Raw genomic sequence first — 21,731 nt, forward strand, 5'->3', positions numbered from 1 at the left:
TTTAGCTATAAAGCACCATGAAAACTGAAATTTATTTTCAAAGGGATCAGAAAAAACAACCAAAGAAAGAAAAAAGATAAATACATACAGAGAGGACAGAAAGCAAATGTAATAGAATGTAAATACTTGGTGAATTAGAGAAATGAATGCTTATTTTACTGTATTTCCCAATGTCTCTGTAGTTTTGAAATTTTTCAAAAAGCAGGAAAAAGATATAAAGTAATCTATGTGAGGCTAATTACTATAGTTGATTTTATTTAGATTTGGTAAATACTAATAAGTGATTGAAAACTTATAAAAAAAAAAAAAAGCCCACTATAAAGTTCTTTCCCATTAAAACTAATCAACCTAAAAGATCAACTAACATCACCTCTGGCCAGTGTTATCACATAATTTCTGCCTTTATTTTCCCCACGAGACAAGAATCATATTTGCCTTATCTGTGAAACTAACAAATCAATAAAATGCCTATAAAATTCAGACACCTTATAAAAAACAATTTAACATTGGAAAAGCTATAATCTTTTGGTTTTAAAATAATTTATTTCATAGATCTGTTTTAATTTCATGTCTCAGAGCATACATTATTTAACCAAGAGATGCTGGACAGATATTGTAAAAAGGGAGGAAACATTTAGGATAAGAAACTGCCTCAATTTCATTAGGTTTTGATCCTACTTTATAAAGTCTTGCTAGGATAAATTTCTATCATACTTCTTTTGTGCTTACAAAAAAACATTAACTTCTCAATTGCCAATGTTGTAAATAAAAATCTTTACAATTAAGTATGCATTCAATTGACACACAGGCAACCAAATAATTGTCATCAACATTAGTATAATGTGTTCTGTCACTGCACTAACATTAAACTAAACTTCAAACCACAAAAACATCGTGACTAACATTAAAAAGGCAAGCTGAAGATACTCAAAGCTTATAAAGGACAAATTGCACATGGTTAAGATGGGACATCATTTGACAGGGGCTGATGTTGTGCATATGGCTGCTTTTTTTTATAAGAAGGCCACCGGCAAACAGGGCAACAGTGTCGGCCCCCAGCCAACCACATTGCAATGCAATTCTGATGGAATACATGACCACAAGGCAACCCCATTAGCAAACATCCATTTTCAAAATTCTCTAGACAAACAACACATTCAGTACAGTGCAGCATATCAGCAGGCCAAGTTAACCAATCAGGTTCCATATCTTCATTAGTGTTATATGATCCATATGACCTCCCTTTCCTTTCATGTAGGCTGGTCTGACAATAATTATTGGCACACGAACAAGCCTCAGCACCACAGTGACTTACTCTTCCTAGAGAATTGTGAATTATGCTTTGTTTATCTTCAAATACTTCCTTCTCACTGTTCAAAGTGTCTGTGCTCTCGACATCTGAGTCATTTTCAGTATCGCGAGAACTCTCCGACAGTTCCTCTTCAGACAGGATTCCCAGACACTTAAATTGCCACATTGGCAAGTTTTTTATATAATCAGTTGGTATCAAAGGGTGAAGCCAAAGGTCAGGGAAAGCTAATCGCTCCAAGTATAAGTCAGGGTCTTCATCCCAATCAGATTCCACAGGGAAGTTCTGAAAAGAAGCAATCGGGTGGAAGAGGTAGCTGGTGTACCAGTCCCAAAGACTTGATAACCACTCTAAGTTATTGGCATTGATGTCATCATTGTTGTTGCGTCGTCTCTTCTTCTCAAAGTAATCAATTAGTAAACCATGTCCAAGGTATGTGCTGAGAAACAGGGCTGGGTGTGAAGAATAAAACATCCAGTCCGCCCTTACCCAGGAAGCCAGTGTGGTTGTATTAGAATATCTCAACAATTTTAAGCTATATTCATAAAAGCTATCTAAGTAAGGGAGCTGTAGAAAGCCCAATACTGGTAGCCAGGAAATAATTAATAGAGAATTATATGTTCCTAAAGTGCTTATGAGAACCACAAATCTCTTTATGGTAGCTCCTTGTGTGATAAATAAGTCCATCCAAGCCATAAGGTTAACTAGAACCAAGCTCAAAACAAACAAATCGTTTACTTCAGGTTGTAATGAGCGCAAAAATGAATCCATGGCCTGAAGGGAAATAAATTCACCTGTGTGATTTCCATATCGGTAAATTCCTTCAGGAGTTCTAAGTATGTATGATGGCATGTTATATATACCAATATCTGTCATATAACTCCTGTTGTTCCAATTTTCCACATTAACAAAAATAAACTCAACTCTTCCAGTAAACTTTATACTTAGTGCAGAGAAGAAAGCTGGGGGTTGGTCAAGGTTTGCAAACAGGTATATTTTTACCCAATATTGATCACTTTTATTCCATTCTTCTTTTAAATGTTCAGCATTATAAATGGTTTTGATCCGAGAAGCTGCATGAGTAGTTATCCACTTAAAAATGTGTTCTACTTCAATCTTGCGTCCACTGTATTCTTTAAGCATGACTTTTCCTTTAGAAGTACTTGTTTGTGGGACAGACATAATGAGTGTGGATCGCACCCAGCCTCTTCTCTTGCAGTATCTGTAAGAGAGTAAACTGTAAGTCAACAGCTGGGCTGCTCGATAAGCTTCCTGAGTATTATGCAAACAATCTGTCTGCTCCTGACAAAGTTCTTTAGAACTTGAAAGATACCCTCTCCCCGAAACCAAATAAACTCTACAAAATTAAAAGTAGTATCAGTATCTCACAGTTTGCTCAATAGTTTGAAAAGTAAGCTCTCTTTTTGTAGTTTTTTTTGTCTAACCTCTCTTTTTAAGAAGGTGTAGCTTGAAAAGTAAGGAATCAGCAAATACTTCAGCATCTATTATGAACCTACTAACTGCATTAGTGTCAATAAGATCCAAAAGATAAGAGAAAAATAATTCCTGCTCACCAGGAATTTAAAATCATATTAAGGAAACAAAACAAGTATAAAACTGTACATATTCCATTATTAAATATGTTAAGAAAAAGTCCAGAAAAGGAAATATTGATATTATTGGAAGTTTGAACTGGTGAAGATTTTGTGAAAGGTTTGGAAACTAAAGTAGGTCTTGAAGATTCAGATGTGCAAAGAAGAGAGAAGGAAATGGATTATCCTACAGCATGAGTCGTTGACTTGAATGCAAGCTCTCTGAGGCTAGGAGCCATGCTGTACCCAAACACCCACCACAATGCCTGAGGCACACAGGCAGTAAAAAGTAATGTGCACAAGCTCCTCTAGGAAAGAGCAAGTCCCATATTGTTTTGTAGTCTCTCATCTCGTTAAAGAAGACCATGAAGAGGAGTGTTTAACATAAAGACAGTAAGTTTTCTGTTTAAGAAGAGATTCAGTGCAACTATGACCCCATTTTATAACAGAGTAAGTACAAAAAAGTTACCTAAAATTAAATTGTTTAGATTTATTCATAGGGTCATGACTCCAATCCCTTTGGAAATAAATGGACTGATTCTTACTATAATAATTGTGATATCCCTCTCCTCTAAAAAAACTAGATTACAAATGAAAGGGAATACTAAAAAATAAAAATGGCTATTGTATTACAGTGGTGAGATAATAAAAGTTTTAAAAAACCTACCCTGTGGAATTTTATGTTATATAAATTTACTTCAATAAAGTTGTGGGGCAGTTTACCATGTGTATACATTTTTTTTTTTTAAGTACAAACAACTATCAGTTGATACATTTTGTTTGTTACAGATTTGTAATGGATGGTGATGAAGTAAAGACAACATGTGTCATAAGGACAAGATTAGTGATGACTCTGGGAAATGATCTGGGTGACTCCGGATCATAGACCATAACTCAGCTTCTTGTTGAGTTGATTCACTTCCTTAACAAGATAAGATTCCATTAAAATGAATATTGCTTTAACTGAAATGTTTTAGAATTATATATCCTAAAAAATAAAATGTTCTATCCCTTAACAAGATATTTTTCTAATGCAAAATAATTCATTGATATTAATTCTATTTTTACCCCCCAAATCAACAAATTAAATGAACATATGGATAAGTGCCTTATTAAATATCTTTAAATAGCTTTATTTTTTTAATTGCATATGGTAGTTATGATGACACATTTCTTCTCTTGGTCATTCTTTTTATCTTTGAAACCACTTCAGAGAATATTTGGCTTCTGATTTGTGTTATAAATGGAATAACAGCCTTTCTGATAGAAAACCTTAGTCCTTTTTTCATGCGAGAAAACAAATGTACTATGTGCTTTCTTTTCAGTTCAGAGCTAAATGATAGTTTTAAGGTTCATCATTACAGATGAAATTTAAGAGTAACCAGGAAAAAGTAATTCTTCATGTTATCATTACCTTTCAAATTAAATCATGTTTTTAGATTTAAAAAAAACTCTAATACTTACTTATCTAAACACTGTTCTAAAGAAATAAAATACACAAATCAAGTATATCATTAATTTAAACTATACTGCTAAATAGAAGTAAAGCCTAATGTACATTATTATTTTTAATGAATATACTTATAAAACACCAGGCTACTAATATATATTTAAACACCACTCTAAAAAAAAAATCTAATACACAAATAAAGTATAGCATATTAATTTAACCTTTACTGTTAGAAATAAAAGCGAATGTAAATATTATTTTAAAACAATGTTATATTACCATTTATCTGTATAAAAACTTTTATTGTAATTTAATAAAAGCTTTTGAAAGGTCTGAATAAATTCAGTAACAACATCATGAAAATATCCTCTAGTTTTTATTTTATTTTATTTTATTTTTTTTAAATATATTTTATTGATTTTTTTACAGAGAGGAAGAGAGAGGGATAGAGAGTTAGAAACATTGATAAGAAACATCTATCAGCAGCCTCTTGCACACCCCCCACTGGGGATGTGCCCCCAACCAAGGTACATGCCCTTGACCGGAATCGAACCCGGGATCCTTCAGTCCGCAGGCCGACGCTCTATCCACTGAGCCAAACCGGTTTCGGCTATCCTCTAGTTTTTAAAGTAAAATTTTTGGGATCTCTTAGAGAATTTGAAGACTAAAAATGATAGAAAACTTGGCTTATGAGTTTTGGTACTTGAGTTTCTGGTGAGGCATGCTAAATTAAAAAAATTTTGGTATTGTGTTTATGTAATGCTATTTTTTCAGATGAAGTCATTGGTCATCTTGGCCTTCCTCCAATCTCTCCTTCACTACTTATTCCATGGGCCTCCATCCCTGATATTCTCACTGTACACCGCCCTGTTTACGACTTAGCTTCATGCAATTCCATTGTCCTCCCATTTGTTCAATGCCCCTAATCTCTCTAACCGCCCCCCGCCCCCCCCCCCCCCCGATATATACTCATTTTACTTTCTATTTTCTCAAAAAAAGAGAGTATAGACCTGAAAGGAACAGCTATCTGAGCTAATCTCTTGTTGGGGGAATGAGGGGAACTATGGCCCGGCAAGCTGGATTCTTAAGTACAAAAATTAAAACTTCTGCCATAGAAGGAGCCAAACACTGCCCAGAAGTGGGGATCCTGAACAGTCTCATGGGGGTGAAAATGGGCAAGAAACTACTGCTGTACAATGGGACTGGCACACTAGAGGCGGCTGTCCTGAGGCCACCCAGAGAGAAAACTACACACTACAGCCGGCTGCGAGTTTGATATGCTTGCAACACAGCCCTAGCCAGTTGGCTCAGTGGATAGAGTATCGGCCTGTGGACTGAAGGGTCCCGGGTTCAATTCTGGTCAAGGGCATGTACCTCAGTTGCAGGCTCCTCCCCAGCTGGGCCCTGTGGGCACAAGCGGGAGGCAACCAACCAAAGTGTTTTTCTCATATCAATATTTCTCTGTCTTTCCCTCTCTCTAAAAATCAATGAAAAAAATATCTGCAAGTGAAGATTAAAGAAAAAATAAAAAGAACAAATATTAGAGGGAAAAAAAAGGAAGGAAGAACACAGACGGTGGAGTAGAGAGTTTTGTTGTTTTAAAAATCTGAGATCAAAATGATGGCTCAATTATTCAAAATATGATTAAAACACTTGCTGAATAACTGGATTCCCTGGCCAGTTCTTCTATATCTCCATAATCCTTAAAAGGAGAAACAACTAACCCTGAATAAGCACAACTTCCAGAGCAAGCACAGTTCTTACTCGAGGTGAAACACTTTCCAAAGAAAAGGAAAAGTGAACATGACAATATTGAAACTGATACAAGTAGCTGTGCATCAAAATCTTCATCTTTGTGCCCTGGCTGGTGTGGCTCAGTTGGTTGGGCGCCGTCCTGTGCCCTGAAAGGTTGCCGGTTCAATTCCCGGTCAAGGCGTATACTGAAGGCAACTAATCGATCTTTCTTTCTCTCAAATAAAAAAAAAATTTTTGAAAATAAAAATTTATTGCATAATTAAATAAATAGGTGAATTTAGATGAATTTAAGTTGTATAACCTGATGGCACTACAATTGAAAATAAAATGCATTATAAAGAACAAATAATGGAAAAATAAAACATCAATTTGACAGACTAATATTAGAGATGATGACAAAGAGAAAAACAAAAATGCCTGCAAAGATTCTTGTCTGAGAAAATGGGAAAAACAAACAATAAAAGATAGAAAAGGAAAGGTTTATTAAAGAAAAAGAGGATGAATCTGAATTTGGATACCAGGTTTAGCAAACAGAATGTATGAGAGATAATGGTAGAGCAGGTGAAAATGAGTGTCAAAATGAAAACCAGAGATCAGAATTATGGAAGAAGATTTAGGCCAGTACAAAGATGTCACCAAAAACTATAAATGTGAAGTCTCTCTGGGAAAGAAAAGTGAACCAAAAAGGACTGAAGACATACAATTAAGAATGTCCCTCACTAGAAAGAACACAGAAGCAGCAAAAGGAGAGAAAGTAAATAACTGCCAGCTTATCAAAAACTATTAATCAAACATCTGCGTAACTAACAGTGTACTAAATGAGAGAACTAGCTTTCATTTTAAAGAGGCTTCTAATAGCACTGTCTTTATTTTTAAAAATTCTGGTCAGAACTCAGATTCTAAGAACTGTCTAATCAACTTACCTGGGGTCACTAGAACAGTTGAAAGTGCCTGTCCGTATTCCAAATCTTGACACCTTTTTCACCATTTTCTCCCAGTGGATTTTACCCACTAAGGGACTTCTGTCATTTGCTATGACCTATTTTCCCCAAAAGAAAAACAGAATCATTAATAACTTAAAATAGAGTCAAACCAACAATTAATAATATAACTTCACTTAAAAAAATTCTGTTTACAGTTCTTTGCTGTACCATCATATCACAACTGCAATTCTTATAAAAGGAGCCACTGTTCAGCTGGAAAAGCTTCAAATATTGAATACAGTACATTCAACTCCCACGTTCTTTGGTAGTTACACAGAAGGGGCGTCAAAGCCATATTAAAAGGCTAGCCACATCCTTTTCTCACCATGTGGCCTGTTCTCTAGAATTTCTCTGCTTAGAAATTTTGGGAAAAAAAATATTTTATTGATTTTTTTACAGAGAGGAAGAGAGGGATAGAGAGTCAGAAACATCAATGAGAGAGAAACGTAGATCAGCTGCCTCTTGCACACCCCCTACTGGGGATGTGCTCGCAACCAAGGTACATGCCCTTGACCGGAATGGAACCTGAGACTTTTCAGTCCGCAGCAGACGCTCTATTCACTGAGCCAAACTGGTTTTGGCTCTGCTCGGAAAATTTTAAACAATAATACAAATAAAGCTTACTTCAAAATGATCACATGCTCAATGAGTTCAAATTTTACTTTTTTAAAAATATAATTATGGAGCCGAAACTGGTTTGGCTCAATGGATAGAACGTCAGCTTGGGGACTGAAAGGTCCCTGGTTCGATTCCGGTCAAGGGTATGTACCTTGGTTGCGGGCATATCCCCAGTAGGGGGTGTGCAAGAGGCAGCTGATCGATGACTCTCTCTCATCGATGTTTCTAACTCTATCTTTCTCCCTTCTTCTCTGTACAAAATCAATAAAATATATTTTTTAAAAAAAATAATTCTAAAAAAAAAAATTATGGAGCCACGAGTCAAACACATGTTTTATATTAAACTAGGCTTTGACTAAAATCAGTACTACTACTTCTATGTCTTTTCATAAAAATCACGAAAGGTTCTAACACATAAAAAGAATTATCATAATGAATTCTACATTTTTGAATTTCTACTTCAAATATGCAAGTTGCTTTCAAACACAATTAGCATTGGGAGAAGAAAATACTTTTAAAAATATATATTTTATTGATTTTTTACAGAGAGGAAGGGAGAGAGATAGAGAGCTAGAAACGTCGATGAGAGAGAAACATCGACCAGCTGCCTCTTGCACAACCCTACCGGGGATGTGCCCGCAACCAACGTACATGCCCCTGACCAGAATCGAACCTGGGACCTTTCAGTCTGCAGACCGACGCTCTACCACTGAGCCAAACCGGTTTCGGCAGGAAATATTTTTTTAAAAGAAAAATAAAAACACTAACCTAAGTAAATGAACCTTCAAATTATGTAATGACTCCTTTCTCTGTCTTTCTGATAGTTAAAACCCTTTTCCTTTTTTTTCTAATAATCCTGCCTTGAATGAAGGCAAAAATTGAAAAGTATATATGTACATTTGCCTTCATTCAAGGCAGGATGGTTCAGTTGGTTTGAGCATTATCCTGCACACACACACACACACACACACACACACACACACACACACAAAAAAAGGTTATGAGTTTGATTCCTGATCAGGGCTCATATCTAGGTTGTGGGTTTTATCCCTAGTTGGGGAGCATAGAAGAGGCAACTAATCAATGTTTCTCCCTTTCTCTCTCTAAAAATAAAAACATATCCTCAGATGAGGATTAAAAAAACAATAAGAAACAAAAACACAAACAAAAATAACTAAATAGAAACTGAAAGGAAAGCCAAAAACATCTTCATGAAAACATCTGTTTGATTTAAGCCCAGGGTGTACATATTCCAAGTGTTGTTTTTTCTTTTCTTTAAAAAAAAAAAAAAAAAAAAAAAAAAAAAAAAATATATATATATATATATATATATATATATATATATATATATATATTATTGATTTTTTTACAAAGAGGAAGGGAGAGGGTAGAGAGCTAGAAACATCGACCAGCTGCCTCTTGCACACCTCCTACATGCCCTTGACCAGAATTGAACCTGGGATCCTTCTGTCTACAGGCCAATGCTCTATCCACTGAGCCACACCAGTTTTGGCTGTTATTGTTTTTTTCAGAATGCTGCATTACAAGAACTATTTAATTGAAAATTACAACACAATACTCGGAGGGCCTCTAATCTTTCTGGAAGGAAGGGCTATTTTCATGTTCACAAAACCTCCAGGAAGTGAAATCCCAGGGGAGTGTGTGAAATGAGTGCCAATAGTCAACTCCCAGGAAGAGGCAGGAGACAGTACAGCTACCTCATCTGTGGCCCCTCTGCTTGGAAGACTAACAAATTTCAAGGAGAGCACATGTAGTGACAAGTGACACTTTTAAGTGCCAACAGTCCAATAAACCCTGCCACATACCATTGATATTATCATCCTTGTGCCTACAGAGACATATATACATACGTAACATTTTGTAACATAACTTTGATGCTTAATAAGTAAACATACATAGTACTTTTTAGTGACAATAAATGGTCATATTTAGGAAGGCATGAGTTATTATTCAAATGCTGAGATGGTTGAGGTAACTAGAAAAAGGGCAATTTGAAGACATGATCTTAGTAGATGTAGGCTCTTTCTGAGGAGATACACATCGGATACAAGTAAGTGCCTACCTTTCAAATTTTTCCACAGTCCAAAGGTGTGTATAAATTTTACTTGAAGAATAAGGGAGATCAAGCAAGACAAGTATTTCTTTTCTTTTTCCCCTACCATTCAGGAGTCAATGTAGTAGTTCTTTTTCCCGCCAAGTAATCAAAGAAATCATAAACTTATTTTTTTCAGATTACTCAGCGTTAAGAGATCACCATAATCCTGGTTCTGCCTTCTTTTTAAAAGAACTCCCTTGCAGAAAACCAGTTTGGCTCAGTGGATAGAGCATCAGCCTGCAGACTGAAAAGCCCCGGGTTTGATGCTGGTCAAGGGCATGTATATTGGTTGCAGGCACATCCCCAGTGGGGGGTGTGCAGGAGGCAGTTGGTCGATGTTTCTAGCTCTCTATTACTCTCCCTTCCTCTCTATAAAAAATCAATAAAATATATTAAAAAAACCAAAACACAAAGAACTCTTTTTCACTCCCATTTTCTAATCAACCCTGCAAATAAACATTTTCAGGTCTGTCTTTAAAATTACATTGCATTAAGAGATTAATCAAGAGGTTGCTTGAATCAATTTAAGGTTTGGCCCTAAGTCTAGGGGCATCTTCCAGTGAAGTTCCTGATTACTGCACAGGACTCTTTCAGACTTATAAGAGCTCCAGGGCTAGGAAAGGAAGTAGGAATGACAGGGGATTGTTCCCAGGCACTCAGGTTACAGTACAGACATAGAAGTGTGTGAAGAGAGGTGGGAACATCCTTGTGGCAAGTACATGACAATGTTTAACCCCAGGGCCTTATTTATATCGATTCCAACACATGCTTTTGAAGAGTTTAATGATCCCTGACTGAGAGAGCCACACAAAAATGAAAAATTCCCTGGATGTTGCATGAAAGCATTTTATTTGACTCTATAGTTGTTTATGCAATTAGAAATTATTTTGTTCAATCTCCTACAGTTATATTTATTCAATTAGAGGCTTAGCATAAATGAATTTGGTGGAGGCTGAATTAAACTGCCACTAAAAATCTTAATATTTTCACAAAATAACTCATCTGACTGAGTCACATGGCACAACAAAACTACTTTAAGCCTATTACTTCTGGGTCACACCAGTAAGAGTTCCCAATGATTGCTTATAACAAAAAGTATGCATAATAATTCTGAAAGTCTCTTACACTTCTGGTCTTATTAAAGGAGGATCATAATTCTTGGCAGTTCAGAAAGGATGTTGCAATCTCTGTAAGGAATATTCTGGGAGACTAGAAAAAACTAGGTAAAAGTACAGTCTGAATTCTACATCTGGGACAGACTTGGCAACAGGCTAAAGTGAAGCCATCATTTCATCTCCTTCCCAAGTCTAACTGGCATCCCGACACTTTCTCACCATTGTATTTCCTGAAGCTAGCCTAGTGCAGCATGCCTAACTCACTTGGTATTGATTAAATATTTAGCTTTTAATGTTTTAGTACTCATTCTTCTTTCTCTGATTATACAGGTTCTCTAAAGTTTCCACGTTTATTACTGATATAATGAAAGTGCCTTCCCCCAACAACTTGTCATCTAGAATGTTTTCTGGGCAAACACAAACATAAATAGTTCCTTCCTATGTAATTGAACATCGATGTCTTTAACCCTAGTCTGGCATAAAAACTAATCCAGTGTATTTAAAAATACTCTTTTTCCAGAAGAAGACTACTGCAATTTTCCTAGGTTCCTTCTTTTTTTTATTTTTTTTTTATTTTAATATATTTTTATTGATTTTTTACAGAGAGGAAGGGAGAGAGATAGAGAGCTAGAAACGTCGATGACAGAGAAACACCGACCAGCTGCCTCTTGCACACCTCCCACCGGGGATATGCCCGCAACCAACGTACATGCCCCTGACCGGAATTGAACCTGGGACCTTTCAGTCCGCAGACCGACGCTCTACCACTGAGCCAAACCGGTTTTGGCAAGGTTCCTTCATTGTGTAATGGACTTCTTTAGGATCCTTTAAGATGCTAGCACCACCATGGACCATCTAACTCAGCTGGAAAAGATAATCAATTATATACTAAGATTTTTACTGCTCCACACATTTTAGTAAACCAAACTAAGCTGTTTTATTGCACAGACTATATGTTACTCACATTTGTGTTCTCAGTGCTTATCACAAGATTTACATATTTGTTAGATAGTTGGACAAATGGATAAACCACTGGTTTGCTGGTAAATGTTTAATAACCAGTTCTTCAGAAGAAAAAGAAAGCTCTGATTTGCTGATTTCCTTAGTGTAAATACTCCCAGATGGCCAACTTAGCAACATGACATCTCTAAATACAGAGTTGGGAAGAGATGTTAACTATCGCCCTTCATGACACAGTATGAGTTGGCTCCAGCACACATCACTGGATGGAACTGGGTTGGACAGGATGTGATGCCAAGTGCCCATATTTGCTGATGACAACCTTATGTAGTCCAGTTAAACTTACAAGGAAAAACTGGGCTTCAGGTTATTGCCTATTCTCCTCCACACGTCCTACAGGTGCTACACTGATATACCGTAAGAAAAAGCCACAGACTTTTGCCTACACATGTATTTTAGAGGTGGGCTTTATTACTAATCAGAACATTTAATATATGCCTTTTAATATTGTTAATCCCCATACAACAACATCTAGGCTAAATTATATAACAACTGCACAGAATATGAGTGTTGTCCTATTATATTTTTTGCATCTCTCAGTAAATCATTTTAACAGGGAGTTTCCACTTTCAAAATTATAGACCAACCTAAATATATATATACACAAATTGTATAAAGTCATTAAAAATGAATATGAGTTCCAGGACTGGTTTGGCTCAGTGGATAGAGCGTCAGCCTGTGGACTGAAAGGTCCTGGGTTCGATTCCGGTCAAGGGCATGTACCCTGGTTGCGGGCACATCCCCAGTGGGGGATGTGCAAGAGGCAGCTGATTGATGATTCTCTCTCATCGATGTTTCTAACTCTCTATCCCTCTCTCTTCCTCTCTGTGAAAAATCAATAAAAAAATATTTAAAAAACAAAACAAAACAGTTGCACACAAAAAAATAAAAAAATAAAAAAAATGAATATGAGTGATTGACAAAAACAAAACTCAGAGGCATTTAATTATTTCTTTGGTTTTCTCATAAGCTTTCTCTATGAGAAAACACTAAAGTTTTTGAGAAATACAAAATAAAGAATAAAGTGGCTGGCTATATATTTCATCTATGGAATAATGTCAAGAAAGGAATAAATAGGTTAGGCTCTTCCTGGACAAAACTATTGTCTAGGAGCAAAGGTGAACAAATTTTAAAACAGCTATTAACTCTTTTCAGCCAAGCAGGAAATATATCAGCATAATACTTCAGTCAATATTGACCTAAAGCTTACTTCAAGCTTACTTACTTGCTTTTCACTGCTATATCAAGTCTAGTGATGTTAAATTTCCTTATGATGCGACAAAGCCGGTAGAGAACAAATATCACAGTCCTTCTTCGAACAAAAGTCAAAACAGAAACAGAAATCTTAAGGCTAAATCCATAAAACCCATAAAATATGCAATGTTTTCCATTTCAGAAGCCTATCCACTGTTCTATCTGCCTCAGAGTCTCCTGAGAGAAAGTAATTGTCTTCTGTTTCTGATGCTAAGATTATTGGGTGGCAGCAGAACTAAGGAATCCACAAAACTGAAAAATAGCTAATGAAGGATATAAGCTTAGGTTAAAAACAAAGCAGAAACTAACAATGTTAAAAAGAACTGTTAGGAAAAAGAGCTGTTCTTTCCACCTCATATTATAGAAAATGTAAGATAGACAGAAAAGTTTGACATGAAAGGGAGTATCCTAATACTCTATTTTAACATAAGAATAATCCATGAGCATGAATACATCTTCATTTAAGGAGAAAAATACAAAGATCATTGACATATATTATTCAGAAAATAAACTCATGAATTATAGAGAAGATAGAAATCATCTATCTATCTATCTATCTATCTGAGCATAATTTGCAAATTGACTGGATGGCGGAACGACCAGTTGCTATGATATGCACTGACTACAAGGGAGCAGACACTCAACACAGGAGCTGCCCCCAGTCCACAGGCCCCAACTGCCCGATGGGGAACAGGGAACCAGGAGCAGGTGGCAGCGGGTGTGGGCGGCTCCCGGCCAAGGTGGGGGCGAGCAAGTGGAGCCCTGATCACCCCGTTAGTTGCCTCACATAGAGTGTGACCAGCAGAGGGTCAGTCAGCCAGCCTCCTGGTCCCTCCCCATACCAGCAGACTCTGACTGCCCCATGGGGAACGGGGAACGGGGGGTGGGTGGTGGCAGACACAGGCCATGGGGGGTGGAGTAGGCTACTGGCATGGGGGAAGGTTGGCCCTGATTGCAGGCCAGGCCTAGGGGCCCTACCTGTGCATAAATTTCATGCACCAGGCCTCTAGTAAGGAATATATATTAAATATATTATAGAAAGTCCTTTTCCTTTTGTAGTGTTATTCCATATGGAGTGCTACCAAAAAAAGATAATCAATCTAGAGTGCCAATCAATTGATTCCAGAAAAATAATGAAATGACCAAGTGATGGAACAGCTTAGTCATATACCCATTTATTAAAGTCACATTTTCCCTAAATAAGTAAATATAGACATCTTTTCAGTAAAATAGTATATAAAGTTTAAAGTGCTAATCATCAGTTATATGCCACCTAATTACATTTTTTCCTCAATAAATACAAAAGAAAATTGTAATTCATCTGTATGAGGGAATAATATTAGAAAACTGGGAGTTAAAAAGAGAGAACTGGGACGTGTTTAACTATTTTTTACATAGGATACCAAAAATAAAGGCAATATGAAAAGGATTGAATTGGCCAAGATTTATGCATTCTCAGGATTTAAAAACAAAACAAAATGACAGAACAAACTGAAGCTAAGTCAGCTTCTTCTAAAATACCGACAATTAGTGTGGCTGGCATGGCTCAGTGGTTGAGCTCTGACCTATGAAGCAGGAGATCACAATTTGATTCCTGTCAGGGCAAATGCCTGGGATGTGGGCTCCATCCACAGTGCGGGGTATGCAGGAGGCAGCTGATCAATAATTCTCTCTCATCATTGATGTTTCTATCTCTTGCTCCCTCTCTCTTCCTTTCTCAAATCAATAATAATATATTTAAAAAATAAGTAAAAAACAAAATACCAATCATTAGAAGAGATAATTCAATTTGTTAAAAACTAATTCTTGAAAGTTATCTTTTACGAGATTAGAGAAATATGATCTGAGCTGAAATCAGTTAAAAAATTATTTTTAAAAAAGGATATCCAATGTAATCACCTGAAGAATTCCCAAGCCTTAACCCGTTAGTCCAGTGAACTTCAGTATTATTGTATCCTCTTTAGATATATATGTATTTATTTGAGACCATGTGCAACAGAAGTCTACCTATCCACAATCATAATGCAAATCAGTGACAGAAACAGATGTACACTAAGGTCTCTGAATTCAGCTTTTTCTACCATTTTGTAGTAATGTTCCCATATTGAAAGTCATATTGAAACATATATAAAGCAATGCTATTTTGATTTTTATACCCTGAATCAAACTTTGCCAATCCCAATGTGAAATGACAAGAGCACTAGACAAGAAACTAGGAGAGCTGGGATTTAATCCTGGTTCAATAATCATAATTTTAGCTGAACTCATGATGGTAATTTACTTAATATGATACTTAAGGAACATACATTTTAAAAATTTAAATAACCTTAGCCTTGCCCTAATGATATTTATAAAATTACATGTTCGATGCATTGATTTTTCTAACTTACATTAAAATACATAAATACATAAATGATAATGTGTGCCCACTCGTGTACAGTGAGTGGTATATAAACTACACTTTGGGAAATATAAAACATATTTTTAAAGTCCTTCATAGTTATAAAATTCCAATATACTAATTAAATCTTACAGTTTTCATTAAGAGGTAGGGTTTTAAATTATAGTCTCATCAATTTCAGAAGCAAAATAATGAGTCCCTCTGACTCCCAACCCCACCATCTCCTACAAGAGTTCTATGGTCACAACAGTTGGCTATCTCCCTACAGAAAGATACCTTTACTTTTTTTTTTTAGCTTTAGGTTTCTTCTTTTAGATACTGAAATCATTTGGGTCCCTTAATTAAAAATTGGAGTTCATAAAAATTAAGAGAGATGGTATAAACCACTAAATAAAAGGAATATACCAGTATGTATGAAGATCCAACAACTAAAATGGATTTGCTTCTGCTGTTTCTAAACAAAGTGGTCAACTCTCTTTCCCCAACACTTTAAGAGGACACTGGAGCCTTCTTGAGTTATGAGAGCTGAGTTATGTTTAAGAAACCTGACATAAGCACACGGAAGTGTTACTATCTTGGTAAAAATAAATTCACTTCTATCCCTGTTTGTGATACCTGAACCAGCCAGATGCCATCTTTGGTGTCTTCTACAAGCTCATAGAAGTGCATTTCACCACTGAAATTGGTGCTGGAAACAGATTCAGATGCTTCTTCTTCCTTGAGTGCAGAATAGAGCTCACCTTCCATCAAGTCACCTGAAGGCAGAAAAAATAACACTAATAAGATTTTAGAAATCCATCGTTCTCATCTTCAATAATTATTTCCACTTTACAGTGTTAAAAATCACATTATACTTTCATTCCACTGTTCAGAATCTGAATATACCCATTTAAAATCCACACATACAATAAATCCTACCAAATAATAGAGTAATATGCAAATTAACCATCACTCCACTACACCGACCAGTCACACCCACCAGCCAGAGTATGCAAATAAACCCAACAAAGATGGTGGTTAATTGCATACACGGAGGAAGGGAGGAGTGAAGACTTAAGACAGCATAGAAGAAAGAGGGAGGGAAAGTGGAAAGCAAGGCAGCTGCAGCTGCTGGTGGGATAGCACTGGCAGCAGCACGTGCAGGGTGGGGTGGGCGAGGTGCTCAGTGGCGGCATGCGCAGCTGTGGAGTGGGCTGCGGTGGTGGCAGCATGTGCACAGTGAAACCGGGCTGTGGCTGTGGTGGGGCAGGCGGGAGAGGTGGGGGAGGCGGGAGAGGTAGCAGTGGCGGGAGGGAAGCCAGCCAGAAGTTCTACAAGAATATTCCTGCAACAGGTCCCTAGTATATAATAAGAACCTATTATGTATTAGGCAAATATGAAAAAAAAAAAAAAAAAAAAAAAAAAGACAAAAATCCTTCTTCTAGGGGGCTTATATTCTCGTGGGGTCATCAGATAAGTTACTGAATGTATACCAGTCTAAAAGCCACCACAATATCATTTAGTTTTGTATACAACATATCCAGGCTTCTAATAATTATTTATAAAATATGTTTTCAATGATTTTAGAGAGAGAGGAAGGGAGAGGGAGAAAGAAACACTAATGTGAGAGAGAAACATCAACTGGTTGCCTGCAGTGTGCACTCAGACTGGGGATCAAACCCACAACCTAGGTATTGAACTGGGAATCAAACCCACCACCTTTTGGTGCATGGAATGATGCGCCTGAACAATTGAGCCACACCAGCCAGGGCCAAACAATTTTTTTTTGTTAATCCTAAACGAAGGATATTTTTTCCATTGGTTTTTTTGAGAGAGTGGAAGGGGGAAGTAAGGGGGAGAGGGGGAGAGGGAGGGAGGGAGAGAACATCCACGTGGAAGAGACACATCAATTGGTTGCCTCCAGCACCAGCCCTGATAGGGCTGGGTATGAACCTACAACCCAGGTACTGACCTTGACCAGGAGTCAAACCCTTGACCTTTGGTGCTCTGGCTGGTGCTCTAACCACTGAGTACTGGTCAGGGCCAAAAAATTTTTGAACAGTATGTTTTATATACTTCTGACTTACAAGATTTAGAAATGAGTTTACAGAATTTGCCATTACTGAATGCTTAAAATAGCAACAGATCTTATATGACTTGGAAATTAGATATAAAAGATTACCTATAAGAACAAACTCCATATTCACATAAATATTAACAGTATAAATTTAGAGCTCACATCATCAAATAAAAAGCTAATGTCAAATCATTTTAGCATTTGCCTTAAATTTTAAACCTGAGAAAACAATCACTTTATCACGATAGCAACAAAACGATTCACAACGAATAAAGTTAAACTGCAATCCCAAGACTTCTTTGCTATAAAATGTGTGATCTGAGTCATATTTTTGTGGGCTCTGTGTATTCTTCAAGTGATATATACACTGCTGTATACTCAAAGTGTCAAATATTTTTAGGCCCAAAAAAGGCAACACTAAATAAAAATCAAAGGAAAAAAAAGTGTTATTAAACTATTTACCATGAAGATAGCTTTGACAGTTAAGACACTTCTCATTTCTAAACCTAAATGTTTACTTATTAGAAATCTACTTTACTCCATTCCCTCCACCCAGAAATAAGTCACCATAAACCAGTTTGTAAACAAGAGGCAAGAATAATACACAATTTTGTTTCCTCTGAAGAACAATGTATCACTTTTCCATGGAGGCTTCCCTCCTCTGCACAACAGTAATATGAGTTTAATAACCCTTAACTTGCAAATATGTGAGTGCTAAAACCTCCGGAATTAATATTCTCGTCCAACGTAATTTATGGCTATAGGATACTAAGTAAAGAAACAAGTTTTCTTGTAAAAGATAGCTGACAGCTATACTTAAAACAACAAAGAAAGATAGCCATCAGTTTCAACTGCTATCTACAACAACCCAGAATGCCTTTCCCAAATGATAGCACATCCCCCCTTTCAGGAAGAATATATCTAAATCTAAACAAGGATATTCTTTGTCCAGGGGTGGAAAAAAAAAATTGACCATATTTCTCACCAAATCCTACCCCAAAACCAATCATTTGCATTTTTTAAGATGCAATTCTCTCGTTGCTATGTCAGTTCTATTTATCAGCTCATTTAGGTTGATGCGGCAGTGCCTGTTTCATAGAAGAAAAAAATTCACATCCAAAATACAAGGAATTTTAAAAAGCCCTGACAGAAATATAAAACGAGGTAGGTATTCACACACAAAAAAAATCCACTCCATTGTCACCACACTTAAAAGTATGAAAAGCTAATACGGTACAGTGTACACTGTATGTTTAAACTCATTTTACATTTAATGATGTAAAATCATTACATCATTAGGCCTAACTGCATCCTTGATATTAAGTATTCCAATGACAGCTTCCCCTCTAGGCAACTGGCTATTGTTAATCGTGACAAATATTGCTATGCACGGACGCTTGGTGTTTTTCTTATGGCCTTATGAATTTCAACTGGCAAATAATAATGCTTTCCAGTCTGTAACATTCCCCAAGTTTGAGAAAACAATACTAACCGTAAACAATATTTAAAAAGCTGCACTTAAAACTGTCATTTTAAAATAACCTTTAAAAGATACACCTATCCCCTATAAATAATTCCAGACCCCTTGCTCAGTATGGAATTTATATATATATATATAAAATTTATTTATTTATTTTTTGTAGAAAACCTGGACAAAAAAAAACTGGGCAGCTGTCGGAGGAGTCGGCTTAACTCTTCTTCCAGGGAAGGCCTCATTTTGAGGGACCACCAGGTGCGAGCAAGTACAGGTCGCCCGCCAACCCCAACCCCCACCCCAGCCCAGCCCACCCCACCCCGCCCCGGGTGGAGGACCCCTCAGGGGAGAGCCCCATACTCGCCTGACTTTTCCACCAGCTCCCGGACATCCTTCTTCTCGGGGAGCCCGGAGTAGCCCAGACCCCGGCACTCCAGGATGGTCTTCAGCTTCTTGAAGCTCAGAGCCACCGGGTCCACCAGCTGGGTGGCGAAGATGCCAGTTTCATACCACACGATGGCCTCGAAAAACCTGGCCAGGACGAACAGCACCAGGAAGTAGAGGAGCAAGAAGAAGAGCTTCAGCCACATCTTCCCCGGCGTCTGCTCCCGCTCCGGGGCTCCGGGTGCGAGGCCGGGGCGGGCGGGGAGGCCGTGCTCTGGCCCCCGGGCCGGGGCTCTCCGCGCGCGGGTCCGGCTCGCCGCCGCCGCCGTCACTGTGGGCACATCCCCGGCCCCGCGGCGGGCGGCGCTGGGTGAACCTGCAGGGCGAGGGCCAGGCGAGGAGGGGCCTTCCGGTCAGGAGGCGAGAAAAATAAAAGGAGAGAACTTTAAAAGCCCCATCAATCAATCACACACGGGGAGGAGAGGGGCGCGGGGAGAGCCCGCGCTGGCAGGGGGCGCTGCCCGAGGTGACGGGCCGGCCTTCCCGCACCACAACCTTAAGGGGAAGGGGGAAGCAAAAATAAAAAATAATAAAATAAAATTCCGACCCACAAAGGAAGCCGGGTGCAAGCTGCAAGCGGGCCCGGAGAGGCCGGCAGGGACCCCGCGGCGGGTCAGGAGGACGCGGCCCTCGGTCCGGCCAGGCCCGGGGCCCAGCGCCCCGCGCGGGAGGAGCGGCCGCAGCAGCGCCGCGCCCGGTGCCCAGGGCCCCGGCCCCACCGGCCGACCAGGCTCCGCGAGAGCGCGGCGGGCACGGCGGCGGCTCCCGGTTCGCTCCGGCCGGCGGGCGGCGCCTTTCAGGCGGGCGAGCACGGCGGCCCGGCCCGGGAGGGGGCGTCGCGGTCTCTGCAGAGGGAAACGGGGCGCGCGGAGGGAAGGTCCTGGAGACAAAAAAGGAAAAAAAATAGGCCCGAGACGGCTCCCCGGGCGGCTATCGAGGTGCCTCCTCGCCACGCTGGGCCCGTCCCGCTCTGATGGGCGCAGTGGGTCCGGGCCGCCGTCCCTGACGCCCGGGTCACCTCACGAGGCCGCGACCGACGCCTCCGGAGCCGAGGACCCGCGGCGGCCGCAGCCCCAGCCGTGACGTAACAGCTACGTCAGCGAGAGGGCGGGGCCTGGGGGCCTGGGCGGGGCGTGGGCGGGGCCCGGAGGGAGGGGGAAGCGCCGGCCTAGCGGTGGGCGCGGACCACGTGCGAAGCCACCGCCCTGTCTGCGCTCGGAACTGCTCCCAAAGGCGCCCCTCCAGTGTGTTCTCTGAACTCTTTCCCTTTGCCCTGCAGATGTCAACTAATCGATTTCATCCGAGGTCTGGACTTTGGACTGTGTCGCTTTGTTTATGTTTTGTAAAAATGGGTCACTTAATTGTCCTCTTAAAATCGGTAAAAAATAGGAGAGCATGTTGATGGTAGGTCCTGGTGAACTGGGAAAATCTTGGCGCAGTTTAAGGTGACCTGGGAACTGAGCGCTTCGATGGCTGGTTTTGAAGGCCCCTCAGCCTGAAGGCGGGCAGGGGAGAGACTGTGACAGGCAGGAGGCCAGTGGACCTGGCTCTACCTGCCCTCTGGCAAAACCTCTTCTAACACCCAGTGCACCAACTACATCCCCACCTGGAGATGGAAAAATCATTGTTTTCTGGGTTTCACCCTCCACCACCTCAAACCAAAGGGCAGTTAGAACCAGGTCCACTGGCCTCCTGCCTGCTACAGTCTCTCCCCTGCCCGCCTTCAAGCTGAGGGGCCTTCAAAACCAGGCATCGAAGCGCTCAGTTCCCAGGACAAAGGTTGTTGAATGTTAATGTGTCCCAGTGCAAAATGTACCTGCATTTCTTGTCATTACTCTCACCGGGTGTGGGAGCAGCTTACATAAAATGAGCAGTGTGGGTGAGCATGCAGCACCGGGTTCTGTATTTATTTAACCCCAGTGGAGGATACTCTTTACGACATTTTCTGTGCCAGTCCTGAGGGAGAAGCGGGTTGCTTGCATACATAAACTAAGCAAGGCTGGCTTCTAACTGCCCCCTTGTTCATGAAGGGGAAAAAAAAATCCCAAGAATTATAAGAGAAACAGTAGCCAAACGTTGTGCAAAGCTATCATACGTCTCTAAGCAGGGGTGAAAGTTTTAGGAAAAATAGGGGGTGATCCTCA

At 39.3% G+C, this 21,731-nt stretch overlaps 1 protein-coding gene across 1 annotated transcript; it reads right to left on the reverse strand.

Annotated features, from left to right (window-relative positions):
• Positions 1-521: 521 nt before the first annotated feature.
• Positions 522-20,676, reverse strand: RNF103 (ring finger protein 103). Its single transcript, XM_084900235.1, has 4 exons — positions 19,508-20,676; positions 16,229-16,368; positions 7,030-7,145; positions 522-2,531 (listed from the first exon to the last, which is right to left on the reverse strand). Exons 1-4 carry the CDS (start codon positions 19,731-19,733, stop codon positions 959-961), a joined length of 2,055 nt encoding a protein of 684 aa, XP_084756361.1. The 5' UTR covers positions 19,734-20,676; the 3' UTR covers positions 522-958.
• Between the last annotated feature and the right edge of the window lie 1,055 nt (positions 20,677-21,731).

Source organism: Pipistrellus hanaki (assembly GCF_964339955.1).
Source record: "Pipistrellus hanaki genome assembly, chromosome: 12".
NCBI classification, from domain to species: Eukaryota; Metazoa; Chordata; class Mammalia; order Chiroptera; family Vespertilionidae; genus Pipistrellus; species Pipistrellus hanaki.

What these genes read in the sequence shown, in the direction of transcription:
- RNF103 (XM_084900235.1), bottom strand. Translation starts at nt 19,733, where the DNA reads ATGTGGCTGAAGCTCTTCTTCTTGCTCCTCTACTTCCTGGTGCTGTTC. An exon ending in GGAGCTGGTGGAAAAGTCAG is followed by an intron (nt 16,369 to 19,507) that starts GCGAGTATGGGG and finishes TTCTGCCTTCAG; the next exon opens with GTGACTTGATGGAAGGTGAG. An exon ending in AACTGTTCTAGTGACCCCAG is followed by an intron (nt 2,532 to 7,029) that starts GTAAGTTGATTA and finishes ACTCTCTTACAG; the next exon opens with ATACTGCAAGAGAAGAGGCT.